At 35.3% G+C, this 15,884-nt stretch overlaps 2 protein-coding genes across 6 annotated transcripts; both read right to left on the bottom strand.

The window, feature by feature from the left end:
* Positions 1–4,505: 4,505 nt before the first annotated feature.
* LOC111783046 (dnaJ homolog subfamily B member 1-like) lies at positions 4,506–7,553 on the bottom strand. 3 transcript variants are annotated; one of them, XM_023663923.1, is made up of 3 exons: positions 6,802–7,553; positions 4,857–5,074; positions 4,506–4,757 (listed from the first exon to the last, which is right to left on the bottom strand). In XM_023663923.1, exons 1-3 carry the CDS (start codon positions 7,398–7,400, stop codon positions 4,630–4,632), a joined length of 945 nt encoding a protein of 314 aa, XP_023519691.1. In that variant the 5' UTR covers positions 7,401–7,553; the 3' UTR covers positions 4,506–4,629. The 3 variants fall into 3 exon arrangements, with proteins under 3 accessions (XP_023519691.1, XP_023519690.1, XP_023519689.1); XM_023663922.1 differs by having other exon boundaries at positions 4,506–4,799; positions 6,802–7,552; XM_023663921.1 differs by having other exon boundaries at positions 4,506–5,074; positions 6,802–7,552.
* A 786-nt stretch (positions 7,554–8,339) lies between these two features.
* Positions 8,340–12,857, bottom strand: LOC111783044 (calcium-dependent protein kinase 10-like). 3 transcript variants are annotated; one of them, XM_023663919.1, is made up of 8 exons: positions 12,014–12,668; positions 11,776–11,919; positions 11,529–11,681; positions 10,646–10,761; positions 10,300–10,467; positions 9,753–9,983; positions 8,677–9,105; positions 8,340–8,485 (listed from the first exon to the last, which is right to left on the bottom strand). In XM_023663919.1, the coding sequence occupies exons 1-7, from the start codon at positions 12,666–12,668 to the stop codon at positions 8,932–8,934; spliced, it is 1,641 nt and encodes a 546-aa protein (XP_023519687.1). In that variant the 3' UTR covers positions 8,340–8,485; positions 8,677–8,931. The 3 variants fall into 3 exon arrangements, with proteins under 3 accessions (XP_023519687.1, XP_023519686.1, XP_023519688.1); XM_023663918.1 differs by lacking the exon at positions 8,340–8,485 and adding an exon at positions 8,487–8,574; XM_023663920.1 differs by lacking the exon at positions 8,340–8,485 and having other exon boundaries at positions 8,487–9,105; positions 12,014–12,857.
* Positions 12,858–15,884: the final 3,027 nt, after the last annotated feature.

A 15,884-nucleotide genomic window follows, 5' to 3' on the forward strand; every position in this document is an offset into this window, starting at 1 on the left:
GTGAAGTCCGTATTCATTGATCATGATCCTTCTCTAAATTAGTTGATGCGACGTTTATACTATGGTGAATAAATTTTTTTTTTGCCTCTAACCTATAGAGATCTTAATAATATATATTTCGTATTTAATTTATTTAAATTAATATTTGATTAGTCCATGAGTTGGCTTAGGACGACGTGTCGGTCTAATTAATTACATTTTTTTTAATTACAAAAAATCAAGAACAAGACGTGCTGACTGCAAAAACTTTCACAAATCCCATCAATTTTTTTTTTCTAGAAACAATTTATTGAAAATATATAAATATTTTATTTTTAGTGAAAAACATTGTGCTTAGTGCTTACCACACATAACCAATAATTGTTTTTATAAATTTAATTCACAAGTAATAATAAATAACCATTTTTATAAGAACTAAAATTAAAATAAAATATCCAAAAATAAATAAATAAAGATTTTATATAATTTAATACATAAAAAAAAAAAGGGGGCCTGGAAGCGATCACGTGACCGTAACTATTACTATATCCACCGCTTTACGCGTCCCAATCCAAAATTTCAATTTGTTATGTCCACTCCCAGTGCAACGGCTACAAAGGAGTGCTCCTATCACTTCCAGTTAATAACATTTCTTCAATATATTTGTCACCTAATTTCGAATTAATAATAATAATAAATAATATATTTGTCACCAATTGCATTTATGTCGTCATTTATATCTTGTGGGCCATAGTAATTTGACCTTTTTCTCTCTCAATATTTGATTTTATTTAAAAGAGGGAAAATAATTTTATTTTTAAAATGTCATATAAATTTTTTAAATAATAAAAAAAAAATAATTAGTGTGAAAATAGCAAGAGAGTGACTAAAAATAATTAAATCTAATCATTAAGATAATTATAAAAAATCTTTTTTGTCAATTTTTAACTTAATTTTTTAAAACATTGTAAAAAGTGAACAATTAAATAAAATATAATTATTTTTTAATTTTCCCCATTTTATTGTGAACTAGAATGCCACGTTGGAAAATTATGATTGGTGGAAGCCCACGATGCCACGTTGCTTTTAACTCCTTCTCTCACATTCCAATTTAAATATGGAATATTGAACTCAAAAAAATAGTTTTAAGTAAGATAGTGATGTAATTAAATTTTAATTAACGTATCTATGATTCGATAAAAAAATATATATATTTGGATTTCATCGCTTTAATGCTTAGCATGAATTGAACCAACAATGGTTCGGAGATTATCTGCACAATAAACTTTTCATATCAAAAAGTTTCATGAGTAAATCTGCTCGTATCTAAAGTTTTGACGATGTCAGTTATTGCCTCAGCAAACTCAACATGATCCACTCGAGATTGGAATATCTCTGAAGCCATCAAGTTTCTCAGTTAGGATTACAAATAATAGTGTCAAAGTTCATCTCATGTTCAATTACAACTGTATCAGAATTCACACGGAAGGATGGTGAAGAGGGGTCCATCGCCCAACACCCAAACATAGGAATAGACTGATGGACTCTCGTTGTAGGCCTACGAGATAAAGACAGGGTTTGATTTGTGGTCCATTGCTTCCATTATTATCTGTCTTATATGAGTTAAAACAAGTGATTATTACAAACTAAAGTTTAGAAACGACATTAATCTATGAATTTTGAAATTTTTTATTAAAAAATAAAAAAAATTGAAAATTTTAGAATTAAAATTAAAATTTATTAAAAATGAAAGTTGGTTTGAGCAAGTGTCAATGCTTTATAGCTTAAAAGGCTGTTTTAATGTTATTTTACAAGAAATGACAGCAAATTGGAATAAATTTAGGAAACATGAGTAATATTTATGTATAAGTTAAAATTATGTTGAGAATATTCTTGTCTTATTAATTATTTAATTTCTCCAATAATACACATTCATTTCTTCTCTTGGAGGCTATCTTTAATTTTTCCTTTTTATTAAATAAAAGATTAATAAGGAAGTAATTTTGGAAAAATCTTTAACTGTCCATCACTATCGCTTCGTCGACATCGACTGCATCAAAGAAGTCCACATGTCAATTCCGACAAAGTTTTAAAAATGCTCGAGGATTACTGAATTAGTGAGTCAATCGAGAGGAGGGTGTGAGGAGAGAAAGAAAAAATAAAATCGTCTCATTTAGAAATATGATAAAAATTAGTGAAATTTTGCAACCACAAGCACGTGCATTAGAATCTGAAGGACAAAAGTAATTTACCGTAACTTATTCTTAAACCCACCGCTAGGAGATATTGTTTTCTTTAGGCTATTCCTTGCAATTTTCCCCCTCAAAGTTTCTAAAACGTGTCGACTAGAAAGAGGTTTCCATACCCTTATAAACAATGTTTTATTCCCTTCTCCAACCAATGTGGGATGTCACAGTCCATCCCCTTTTAGGGCCAGCGTCTTTCCTGATACTCGTTTCTTCCTCCAATCAATGTAAGATCTTATATGTAAATAACCATTTAATTCCACTCATGCTGGTGAGTTCCGATCAAATCTCAAAGCATATTATTTCGAAAGGAACAGACAACCACTCATAGCGGTAACAAAACTTGGAAAAAGTATAAAGATGAAACGAAAAGAAAGGTGAATAAAAGGGAGGAAAGGTGAGAAGAGAAGGGAAGGGAGAGGCATGAGCATGTGGGGAAAGTTGAGGGAGAATCATAAGTTGATTATGTATGTTGGTTTGTTTTTTGGTGTATGAATATTATTGACAACCAAAAAGGCCAAAAAGACAGCCCCCCATGCCTTTATTTCTTCGCCAATCCCACATGCACGTTTGTACTATGCCGTAGCACTCATATGCCCACCACTTCTCTTCCTTTTTCCTTCCTAATTCATCAACTTTCACACCACTTTTTCTGCTTAACATGCCATTTTGATATCGAAACACGTTTGATGTTCGAATTTTCAGTTCTGCATATGAATATAGTTCAAATTTACCCGCTTTTGTTTTTAAGGTTTTCTAATGAATATGACACGAAGAAAATGATTGAGGTTCTTGAGATTCATTCACCAAAAAGAAATACAACCAGAAACCGTTTTTCTATCAATCATTTTATTTATAATCAATCAATGAAATGCAACATATATAATATTGTAAGTCTAGTATCTAATCAGTCAACTTATTTTCGACTTAGAAACGATGATTAAGGACCCGTTTGAAATGATTTCTAAGTGTTATTAAGCATTTAAAAAGTTATTCCGAACAGTAACTGCATACATCTTTCATTGATCCAATCATCAATAGTTGGTGGGGTTAGGCTTTGTTCAACCTGTGGATGACAAGCCCTTATCCCATTATTGAGAGGTAGCTTTCAAAGGTTTTGGAGAGAGAAAGTTAGAGAGAGAGAGAGAGAGAGATTTGGATGTGTAGAGATCATGGCTAGGCTGGGGGTGGGCAACTCACATGTGCTGTTTTCAAAGCAATGTCTTTCTTTTTTCCCCCTTTCAAGTGCCCTGCAGCCTGCAACAGCCTAAGCCCTTCCATTTATGAAACAGTATATCACAGCCCATGTTCCCAACCCATAACAGAGAGAGAGAAAGAGGAAGAGGAAGAAGAAGAAGAAGAAGAAGAAGAAGCATAACAGCTCTTTTTTGGAGCAATATTCACTGGTTTGGTTAGAGGAGAAACATTATGAAGTGGGAAGAAGCTGCAGTTCAGGTTTTGACTGCCTTTCATTGTTCTACCCATAATGTCATTTCTTTCATACAATGCATGAAACTCATCCAGAAAACCAACCAAACCTAGACTTCGTCTAACCTAAGAAGATAAAGGCTAAGGCTCTATCTTGGAAATGTGTTCAGGGTTTTCTTTATATTATAAGAATGAGTTGGCTGACTTAGGCTCACAAAGTGATATTAAAGTCCAAGAACATACGATCTAGTACATTTGTATCTTACAAAGTATCCAAAGATGGTAATGTCTTAAGATTTCACCTCTCAACCTCATTCTTCGACATTTCAGAATGAGAGCATTTTTATGTGGATGCCTAATAAAGAAGAGCTTTTATGCAGGGAGTGGCCCTCAAATTGGGGACCAAAACATGCCATTCATGGATGTTTTTTTAATCCCTCCAAAACCATAGAGAAAATTTAATGCCCTGATCTGATCTGACCTGACCTGACCAAAACATGGCATTCATGGATACCCTTTTACTTTAATAACTCTAAAAGAATAGAACAACCGAACAATGCCCAGATCCAATATCAGAGTAGTATCCAAATCCAAAAGGAAAAGGAAAAACAATGCCCCTATGACAACCATGAAATCAACCCTCTCACACAAAGATAAATTACTAAGTACAGGGTAAGTAAGAACAAATTTCCCCCCAAAAATCAACACTGAAGAGGGAAAGGAAAACACTAACTCTGTCAAAAGTCATCGCAGTTGATATACCCCATAGATTATACTGATCTAATGCCTCCTCTATGCCTATGCCTGGCCAGTTGCCAAAATTTTCATTTGTAAGCAAATGACCCCAACCCAAAACAAAGAAAAGATTTACCAACATTTCACATTCTTCAAGATCATGCAGAGTTTATATTTACAGGGAATAATATGCTATCTATGTGTTAATATGGGCAACTCTTTTTCTCAAGTGAGTGTTATGCTATGAAACTACACCAAGAACTCTTATCAGATCAGACTTCTGTTCTGTTGTAAGCCTTGAAGGATACTTGACATCAAATTTGATTCTCAAGTTTCCCTTCTTCCCAGGTTCCTTTGAGATTGGCATTCCTTCATTTGCCAGAACCATCTCATCACCAAGTTTGACAATATCTGTTATAGGGATTATGAGAGTCCTTCCATCCAGAGAGGTAAATTCAAAAGTTTTACCTGTGAGTGATTCCAGCAGCGTTAGTTCATGGTTCACCACTAGATCATTCCCATCCCTCCGGTATATACCATGTGGTTTCTCATCCACTACAAATATAAGATCTGCTGGAATGATGCCAGGCTCCTGATTTCCCTTCTGAGGAAAAGTGATCTTTGTCCCCTTCTTCCACCCTGGTTTTATATCAATTGTCAATATCTCTTCAACTGTCCGGAACTTGCTGCAAAAAGAATTGATCAACGTCAGATCAGATATGAACCTGAAGGCAAATTCTTTCACATCAGGATGAAAAAAATCACATTAATAAAAAAAAATATCACATCCAATTATTGGTTTTAATCAGATTCATAACCATCTGAGTTTCAAATTAACTACATTAGAATGGATATGAAGGAAAACAATGATATATCTAAACCAGGCTATCGCAGAAGGGATATGTCAATCGATACCCCTTCCTGAAGCACGCATGTGAGACAATGGCAAGGCCACCAAGACAAAAGCAATACCCGAAATTGGTCCATAACTTATACCTATACTCCACACTCATTACAATGCCTGCCTGTGCCTTAGACTGAATATAGACATGGCCAAATAAATGGTTCGTAAATTTGAAATCATATCCGTGTTATATGTTAAAACTAGAAACTTTATCATAAAAAACAGCTGATATCTTTTATGCCCAACATCAGCCTTGCTAGGGAATCGGGTCATCTACTGGATGTCATCTAAATGCAGCCTGGAAACTTTCTTTTTTCTGAAGAGGCATGGCATAAGCCTTCTTAATTTAATTTTCTAGAAAAACCATGCTATGTATAATCAAGTATCTTATAAAAAAAATGTATAAATGTATAATCAAGAATTGTTAGACATACTAAATATATGAAAGCAATAGAGGAAAAAAAAAACACGATTAGTTCCTCAAGTGAAGACTCTGAAGGATAATTCTCAACACTAGTATTGGTTTATTCCTTAAAATTTTTTCTTTAGCACAATTTTACTCCTTCGTGTAAGAGTAGGCAATAGATTAATATTATTTTCTAACCGTTATATCAGGTAATAGGACTCAAAACCTCCAAGCCTCAACGTGTTCTTATCTTAATGAGGCACAAGCTTCTTCACAAGAGGTTATGATCCTAAGCCACGAGTCTAAAAAATTTGTGTCTGGCCTCAAAGAGAGGTGTAAGCAATAATAACTTCGTACAACATTGTTACTGTAAGATCCCATATCAGTTGGGTGGAGAACCGAAGCGTTCTTTATACAAGTGTAGAAACTTCTCCCTAGTAGACGCATTTTAAAACCTCGAGGGGAAATCCAAAAGGGAAAACTCAAAGAGGACAATATCCGCTAGCGGTGGGCTTGGGCTATTACACGAAATCTATTAGGCTCAAGAGTTGTGCAGCAATGTATGTATTCAAAAATAGCAGTTAAAACCAAGCAAGAGCTTCTTGATGGAGGGTAAAAAGAATATCATGAAACCGACCAATTCTTTTAATCGAAGTGCTCAGCAAGGAGCGGAACGAAAATGATTCTTCTTGGTAACCAGTAAATCAATGCACAAGGTCCGTCGGTCTACCAAGAATTGAACTACGCTAAATCACGTAATTTAACAGAACGAGAAGAGGACCAAAGGACAATCAGAAGCAGACATTCTTTATCGTTCTAAGCTCAGATGAGCCGTAATGCAAGCACGAATGATTGACATGCGATTCAATCTCACTCACTCTCAAATTCTTCAATCTTCTTCGTAATAGAATTCCTTGAACAGGGAAAAGGAGAAGGAAATGGAGAAGGGGCCATCGTAAAAACATAGGTCCTAATCCAAACAGCTCAGTGACCAATGAAGATCCAAATATAATTAAACATGCAAACTTAATTATCTTGCATAAGAACCAAAACAATTCAACATTCAATTGAAATTTGAAAGAGGGAAACGAAAAGTCACATACCCAGAGACATCATACACATTCCTCGAAATCCTCATCTTCTTTTTGGCGCCTTTATAGAGCTCCTCCAAGGTGCAAGGCAACGCATGCTCAACTGCAGCAGCCTTCCTCCCCTGAGCACCACTCCCATTCTCCGCCCCATTCGGAAATCTAGAAAACGCATCCCTAACCCCTCTGCTCTTCCCTCCCCCATCGACATTGCTACCGCTACCACCACCGCCCTCCGATCCGAAAAACTCCGCGTAAATATCCTCCGCGTTCCTAGGTTTAAACTTAAACGTGGAAGTATTAGGATGCTGCCGTTGAAAATGCTGGTAAACCGGAAAATACGTGGAGGAGGACGTGGCTTGGGGCGTAGGCGGCGGAATCTTGCCGGACTTGAGGGTTTCTTCGCCGTAAAGGTCATAGATCTGACGCTTCTGAGGATCGCTAAGAACATCATAAGCCTCCGAAATTTGCTTGAATTTGGCCTCAGCTTCGTGCTTATACGCAGGGTTCTTGTCTGGATGCCAAAACAACGCTAATCTCTTGTAAGCTCTCTTCAAATCTTCATCGCTAGCACTTCGGCTCACTTTCAGTATATTATAGTAATCCTTCCCCATAGCTCGATTCTCTGTAAGAAAATCAAAATCGCCTCTCTTTCTCTCTTGTTCCCTTCCGTTCGTTTTTTCCTTTTTAACTCCCTCGCCGGGAATTTGAGAAGAAGCAAAGGTGGCCGTTGGATGAGTAACGGAAAACAGAATCCAGCTCCGAATCTGACGGTTATTTGGAAAAAAAGATCGTGTAAGAAAGGAATATTGTGTCGTGGGACCCACGACATAATAGACTCGGATTCTAACATGCACCCGAATCCGGGTGTCGGCAACCCGACCCGGATTATGTTTATTTAATCTAATATTTTTTTTTTCCCACTCTTTATTTGACAATCCACAACAAAAATGGAAAATGATTCGCATTATATTTTGATATTATTTTAATCAAAAGAAATCAATTAAGATCAATTAATTATTAAAAACTATTTATTTTCAAATATAAAATTGTGAAACACAAAGATTTTAAGGAATTTCTTTTTCGTTTTTTTTTTTTATAGAAATACTCTCACGTCACGTCAATGTTATTATATATGGTATATAGTTACTACTGTTTGAAAAACACGTTTTACCTATAATTATTGATTTTCTAAATAACTTTACAAAAAGATAAATCAATGAAAATTTCAATATAATATATGATTGCAAATTGATCGAGATATGCATAAGTTTCTGTCGGTAGGCATGCATTGAAACTTGTCACAATTGTACTCTTGCGGCAACAAACAATGTCGACGTGTGCTCGAAGCTTGAGCTATGCTTGAAAGAAATGTTTTAATAAATTGTATGCAAGAAAATACGTTGAAAATAATTTCAAAGTAAACAATATTATAAGCTAAAAGCGATACAATAACGACTTTGATAGCATATAATCCGAACAGGAAGAATTTTTTACCTTACCGAACATGACCCGCTAGCTTGATTCGATTTTATTACCAAGTTAAATGGCCATACACAAACAATTACTTTATTCCTTTCATATCCTCACAAAGAATCAATGGATTTAGTCAACCGTGACATTCCATTATTGGAAGAGAGTAAATCCCATGAACCTAAGGCTGTAATCCAAAAGAGAAGAAATTTGGAGTGTTCCCAATCTGTACAAACAGAAACCATTAAATTTCTTCATACTCAAATCCCAACAAGCAGTTCCACCATCAACTTCTTTTTTTTCTCTATGGTGTTCCTTCAAAGTCATGAAGGCCCAGTTAAACCACGACAAGCAAATAATGTAAGAAAAATATACAGGTGAAGAGGATTTCAGTAATAAAATGCCTATTTACTCTACCTCCATGAGATCCACGGGGGGAAGCTGCAAGTTCTTGCTCCAATGGTGTGTGTGTGGGTGCTCTTCTGCAAACTTGGAGGGTAAGCAATGTCAGGCAGCACATTGAGGAAGCTCGTTCTGGTACGCAAATCTTGCCGTTTGAAACAACAACTCATTCTATGTTATAGCAGGCCGTGTTTGGGATAAATGGAATGGACACACTACTACACTCACTCAACATGATAAACAAAAACAACATCAGGAAATGAATTCTCTTCACACGACTACAACTTGTCCAGTGACCCCGTCATGGAGTTGCAATGATCCGTCTTTTATCAGGTTAAGACTCAAACTCTTGAACCGCTCTCTAGAATACTGCCTCGATGCCTTTCGCCAATCAGTACCGGTTTTCATCATAGCCACAAACTCGTCGTAACTTATTCGTCCGTCCTGTTTATTATTTTTACAAGAAATTGAAGCGAGCTTATTAGGAAGGGGACTATAAGTAAACACTGAAGCTACGCATTGGAAGAGAGAGCTAACGGACCACATTTCAAAATGCTCAAACACAAGAGAGCAATTCCTCTACTATTGAGCTTTCTAACGAATATCAAGTTGTGCAGTGGTATAATGGAGTACTAGATAATTACTGTAATTTTAGTGTAGCATGTTGAGTATTGTTAGGAGAGGAGTCCCACATCGACTAATTAAGGGGTTGATCATTGGTTTACAAGTAAGGAATACATCCCAATTGGTATGAGGTCTTTTGGGAATACCAAAGTAAAGTCACGAGAGCTTATGCTCAATGTGGACAATATCATACCACTCTCCACATCGGCTAATTAAGGGGTTGATCATTGGTTTATAAGTAAGGAATACATCCCAATTGGTATGAGGTCTTTTGGGAATACCAAAAGTAAAGTCACGAGAGCTTATGCTCAAAGTGGACAATATCATAAAGTCACGAGAGCTTATGCTCAAAGTNTTTTTTTTTTTTTTTTTTTTTTTTTTTTTTTTTTTTTTTTTTTTTTTTTTTTTTTTTGGTGGATGGGGTACCGAGACAAGGGATAGAAAATTCGTGGACCAGAAAGTCTCACCTTGTCTGTGTCAACCTCGCGCATGATCTCATTCAGCACATCGCTATCAGTTTCACCTGCTTCATCCGCTAAGGCTTCCCGTAGCTCATCTAATTCAATGAACCCACTTTCATTTTTATCAAAAAACATAAATGCTCTGCGAAAATGCTCGTCATTTTCCATCCTCTGCAAATGTATTGTAACTGCTACAAACTCTCCATAATCCAGCACACCATTACCATCAACATCAGCCTGTCGAGAACAGTCGGTTGAAAATATTCACAAAATGTAATACCAACGTTAGTGAATAGAAAATCTTCAACTTCCATTAACGTAGTCAGCATTTCATGTCAAATTCTCAAACATTTCAAGTAAAAATGGTTGACATGAATTCATATTCCAACTGGTTATTAGGAAATGGCATGGGGAAGAACGTTGCAATTGGGAAACACAAGATCAGGAAAAAAGAGTCACAAGTCATTCAAGTAAAAAGAGGAAGCATATTCAGCGGTAAACTTGAAACCATAAAGCAAAATTTCAGTCTGAAATTGAGAACATAGAAATTTACCACTTCCATGAGCATTTTCATCTCGGGCTCAGCCAATTGTGAGCCAACCTTTTTTAGTCCCGCCTTCAGTTCCTCGAAAGATATTTTCCCATCATTGTCGGTGTCCATCAAAGAAAACATATCTCTGATCACTTCAACTTCTTCAACAGACAAGTGCTCTGCTATCACCTACACATTTTAGAAGTTCGGTATCTCCCAGTTATCATGAATTTCCATCACTGTAATACCCATTCATGAATGTTTTTTTCTTAAGTTCCATGTATAATGTCTTGACCAATTGAGTTGTACTCAAATGGACTTTCGTTTAGTAATTTAGAAGATAATAATAGAATACTTTAAGGCTTACCCTCAAAGCTTTCTTTTTGAACCGATTCATTACAGAAAACTGCTTGAGTCTCATCCTTACAATATCCCCCAGTGGAACATTTGGAGCTTTTTTTGCATTTTGTAACCAAGGATGATCTGCAATTATGGTGAAAGAGCTGTTAGAAGGCAAAAAAAAACAAAAAAAGAGCATACGCTGTGGAGACTTTATTCAAAGATTCATTATTGATGATGAACATTTGTTATGCTAGGATATAATTCGTCATGAAGCAAACTTCCAATTCAAGGAAAAGGGTTAGATGTAGGTAGAGGTACCATCATTTTAGAAAGAGAAGAGGATATTAAACATGATGATAAAGTAAGATCGGAGGACACAAATCACAACCATGAAGCAAACTTTGCCTCCAGCAAAAATACAAAGAAACAGATTCTCTAATCTCCAAATAATAGACATGTCCGACACGACATCAAAGAACGCCAAATGTATCGTGTTCAATGAAAATACCGACTAGACAGGAGCTAGAGTGATTCATAGCACCACCAATGACTCAATATTGCTTTCTAGTATCGACGAAGAACGGTTGACAAAATTAATCAATTCAATTTCATGGTATTTAAGAGATAGAAAACTTATTATGCTGTCCAAATGCTGTTCCACTTCACTCAAAGTATCAACAACTTCACAATGCCTTTTCAATTGAATGTACTTTAAAAGTAAAATTGCAAAACTTCATCACTTCAAGCACAAAATTTTGTACTAATCAATATCTCAATAGTGATAAGAACTGAGGCATAATTCATAAGAACTGTACCAAATGAAAGATCTCCCCACATTTGTCAGTTTTAGGGGGCACTCAGTCAAGCACCAAGCTAAATGTGTGGATAGAAATAGCCGAGGTACTTACCAAGCACCTGCTGAGCAGTTAAGCGCCTCTTAGGATCTGGCTCCAACATCTGCCGGACAAGGCTTTTAGCACTCTCCGAAACCTGTGGCCATGGTTCCCTCTTAAAATCAAGTAAGCCCCTCAAAATTGCCAGAGCTACTCCTTGTTCAGTTTCTAAGAACACATTCCCAAAATAGTAACGATTAAATACTTGACCCTTTAACTGATCTTGAAATCAGCCTAAAAATAGCGAAGAGAAGCATATTACCGGCCCAGAATGGCGGAACACCGCACAATAAAATGTATAATATCACGCCGGCGCTCCAAATATCAACCTCTGGTCCGTAGTTTCTTTTCAATACTTCTGGCGCCATGTAGTATGGACTCCCCACTATCTCCGAGAACTTCTCCCCTAAAATTTCGTTACAATAGAAGCAGTTAATATTCAACAACAAAATCAATCAGAATGCGAATGAATTTAATAGCCATAGCTGGACGGAACGTACCAGGCTTGAAGAACACAGAAAGGCCAAAATCAATCGCTTTGAGAGGCGAATGCTCCTTCTTGTTAGCAAACAAAAAATTCTCAGGCTTCAAGTCTCTGTGCATAACTCCGTTCGCGTGACACATCCTCACCACTTCAGCGACTGTTCTTACGACGTTTGCTGCCGCGCGCTCGGTGTAGTGTCCTCTGGCTACAATCCGATCGAAAAGCTCACCTCCCTCACAAAGCTCCATAACCAGATGAACATTCTCGTTGTCCTCGTAAGTCGCTTTAAGCTTCACTATATTCGGATGCTCAGGCAAATTCGACATTATAGCAACCTCCCGCCTCACATCCTCTATATCCACCGCAGTCCTCAGCTTCCTCTTCGATATCGATTTACAAGCCAAAGCCTCCTTCGTCTCTCTATCGGTACACAGGTACGTGATCCCGAACTCTCCACGACCGAGTTCAAGCCCCAGTATATACTTGTCACTAATTCGCGTCCGGTGACTGAGCGGCATCACATCTTTCAAAACCCTAAGCGGAGCCGGCGACCTAGCAACAGGATCCCGAGAATATGGATTTGATTTCCGCTCTTTATCATTCTTCTTCCGATTAACCGACTTCTCGTCCTCAGCAGTCTCCGGTCTCACACAGGCGTTACAATTTCCCATACTCCAACAAGAATCCCAAGAACAAGTCCCTCGTTCTCGATCTCCGGTGAAACCTTCAGTCCCCTGTAGTCGTCGCCCTGAAGACTCAGTCACCGCCGGCGAGGCAGGTAGTTATCGGCGATGCGAGAAATGTATGGGAGAAAAAGAAAACGCGGGTCGGTTGAGAAAAAAAAAAAAAGAAGGTATTTTGAAAAATTAATGGTAATGATCTCTAATTATTATAATATAGGTTGAAAGGGGTAAATTAGGAAGACGACGAATTATTATTTAAATTAATTAAATAATATAATTTAGTTTTCCAATCATAAGTAGTTGGATTAAAATAATATGATCTTCCCTCCTAAATTTCCCTCATTTCTTCCGCCCTTATCCATTCCCAATTTTGCATTAAAAGAGTATTTATTACATTTTTTTTTATTTTACGTGTTTTAAATAAATACCTTAAAATTTTGGGTTATTTTAAATTAAGAAAAGAGTATTTGGCGGTATTTTGTCAAAATTAGTTAACATTCATTATTTTAGTCGATAATTTAATTATATTGAACCTGTTATGTTTTAATACTAATTTACGTTTATTAATGTAATATTTATAGGTAAAATTACCAAAATACCCCTAAATTTTATCATTTATTTTTTTACAAAAATTCAAGTTGAAATATTACATATTTAACCTTGCAAAAATATAAAATAAATAAATTTGAAGCTATAATTTGGGAGCCAAGTTCAACTGTATAGTTTTTAAGCAAAGAGTCAATCTCATCCGTTGATCATGCAAATTTTTGTTGGGCATGCTGATGGAAGGTCAAGATTTACAGCCAATAATTGTTGAAGTAGTTCACCAGCTGGGGAATTGAGGTAAGCAGCGTTGACTAATTCAATTTTGCCTAACCCAAAAACACCTAAATTATATACAAATTAATATTATTAAATGGGTACTTTTGTCCATTCAATTAGGTGTCTACTAAAAACATAACTAAACCCCATCATTTCATATTAATCTAAATCTTCATTAATTTTTTTAAATCATGCTTTTTTTAATTATTATTATTAATAATATTGAAATAGTAAATTAATTTGATGTTTGACTCTGATACTATTTGTAACCACTCAAATCCACTACTATTATATATTATTCATTTTGGTCCATTATGTATTGTCATCAGTCTCACATTATAGAGGTTTCCACACTCTTATAATGTATGTTTCGTTCCCCTCTCTTATTAATGTGGGATCTCACATCGACCCTACCCTATTACCTTAATACAACGTCGTATAATTATATTAATTAAAATTATTGAAACAAATAATTTCAAAAGGAAAACGATAGAGTATAAATAGGTGTGTAAACAAGACGAGCCTACAACATCTAGCAAACCTAGACCATAAGAGTTGAGAAATGGAGGTAGGTGGAGACTTGGTCAATGAAATGAGAACCCAAAGACTTTGAAGCTTGCATTTTTCTTTATCATTTAGCCAATTTAGTTGAATTTATTTTTGTAAGGTTCCTCAACCAAAGTCAACAAATTAATGAGCCTATACCTTTTCCCTACTCCTCTAATTTTGTCACGCCAAAAATAAGAAAATAAAAATAATTTTTTTTTTATTATTTTTATTTTTATTTTTATTTTTATCCATTGGAGATCTATATATATATATATATATTAACAAAAAAAATTATATTTTAACAATATATTTATTATATATATTTTTTGAAACACACATAAAATATCTGACGTGGACGGAATGGAAATATAAATCTTAAATGCAAACCCAAATAATCTCGAGATATAAATCTAAAGCGTTGAAAATTGTGAGTGGCGTTGGAATTGCCACGTGGTGCACATATAGAAAAGAAGATGTCTTGTGGTCCCCACCCGTAATAGTAAGAGAAAATATAGAGATCCGAAAATTAATCTCGACATATAAAGATTATAAGTTAATTTTTTTAATTAAAAATAATATATCAAACAAAAAAAAAATTAATTTTTAGTTTAATCATTTTAAACAAATTCAAAAACATTCTTAAAACTAAATTTGTAATTTAACTATATATAAATATTTATTCTTTTTAATTTAAGATAACAGAGCATTATTTCTTTAAATTGATAGAAAGGTAGGTTTAGAATGTACAATAATTTCGAGTCGGTCGTAATAGTAATATAATACTTCCAAGAAGAAGATATAAAAAATAAATAAATAAATAAAAAATGTGAAGGGGGGCAAATTGCAAAGTGAATTTGTAAGGTAGAGGAAAAGGGAATAATAATAGAGAAAAATAGTTGGAATTGGGGCTGAAAAATTATTATTATATGGCCAAAAGGGAAAAAGGAAAAAGGAAATAATGATGATGATGATTGAAGGTGAGCATAGGATGCTTTAAGCCCTGGCATGCATGAATGAATAGTATGACTACAAAAGAAAAAAGGCTCATGTTAGGCACATCATGAAACCATGTGCCCCTTCTCCTACCTTCCTACCCCTTTACCCCCTTCTTTATTCGGGTATTATATTTTATTTTAGTTCCTAACTTTATAAGTAATTTCGTCGTGTATATTCTCGAATATTTGTTCATAGAATTATTAGAGTGTGAGATATGATGCGTTTAGCTAACCTAGAGTTTTAAGGAAAAGGAAATATCACCGGCAGCCTCACGATTTTAAAGAGGTTTGGGGTTTCCAAACTTTTATAAGTAATGCTTTGTTCACCTCTCTACCGAAGGTGGGATCTCACAATCCACCTCTCATAGAAGCTTAATGTCCTCGTTGGCACACTGACTCATGGCTGACCCTAATATCATTTGTAACAACTTAATCCCATTACTAGCAGTGTATTTGTTGTTATGTCATAGTTTTAAAGCGCATATATTAGAGAGAGGTTTCACACTGTTTCATTTATATATACGGATTGTATCACAAAGTAACTTAAAACACTAAAATAATAATAATAATAATAATAATAATAAATAAATAAATAAAAAATAAAAAAGTGTGTTTAAAATGTTTAAATATAGATAAAAGGTTAATTGCCCATTAAAATACCCATTCTTAGAGATGGCGAGACAAGGTCTAAATTTGATATTTTGCCTATTGGGCCCAGATAATCTCTGGAGGCCCATAAAAAGAAAGTGGCCCAAGAAGGACCAAATAATGGGTCATTAACAGAAAGGGCCCATTAAGATCAGCTTTCAACATCAACAGGCCGCTGCCCATTCCCCGT

This window comes from Cucurbita pepo, chromosome LG20 (assembly GCF_002806865.2).
Source record: "Cucurbita pepo subsp. pepo cultivar mu-cu-16 chromosome LG20, ASM280686v2, whole genome shotgun sequence".
Lineage (NCBI taxonomy): Eukaryota > Viridiplantae > Streptophyta > Magnoliopsida > Cucurbitales > Cucurbitaceae > Cucurbita > Cucurbita pepo.

Coding starts and splice junctions, on each gene's coding strand:
- LOC111783046 (XM_023663921.1), bottom strand. CDS start 7,400: ATGGGGAAGGATTACTATAATATACTGAAAGTGAGCCGAAGTGCTAGC. Junction 5,075..6,801: donor AATGTGTATGATGTCTCTGG/GTATGTGACTTT, acceptor TTCTTTTTGCAG/CAAGTTCCGGACAGTTGAAG.
- LOC111783044 (XM_023663919.1), bottom strand. CDS start 12,668: ATGGGAAATTGTAACGCCTGTGTGAGACCGGAGACTGCTGAGGACGAG. Junction 11,682..11,775: donor TGTTCCGCCATTCTGGGCCG/GTAATATGCTTC, acceptor ATGTGTTCTTAG/AAACTGAACAAGGAGTAGCT. Junction 10,468..10,645: donor TCAAAAAGAAAGCTTTGAGG/GTAAGCCTTAAA, acceptor TAAAATGTGTAG/GTGATAGCAGAGCACTTGTC.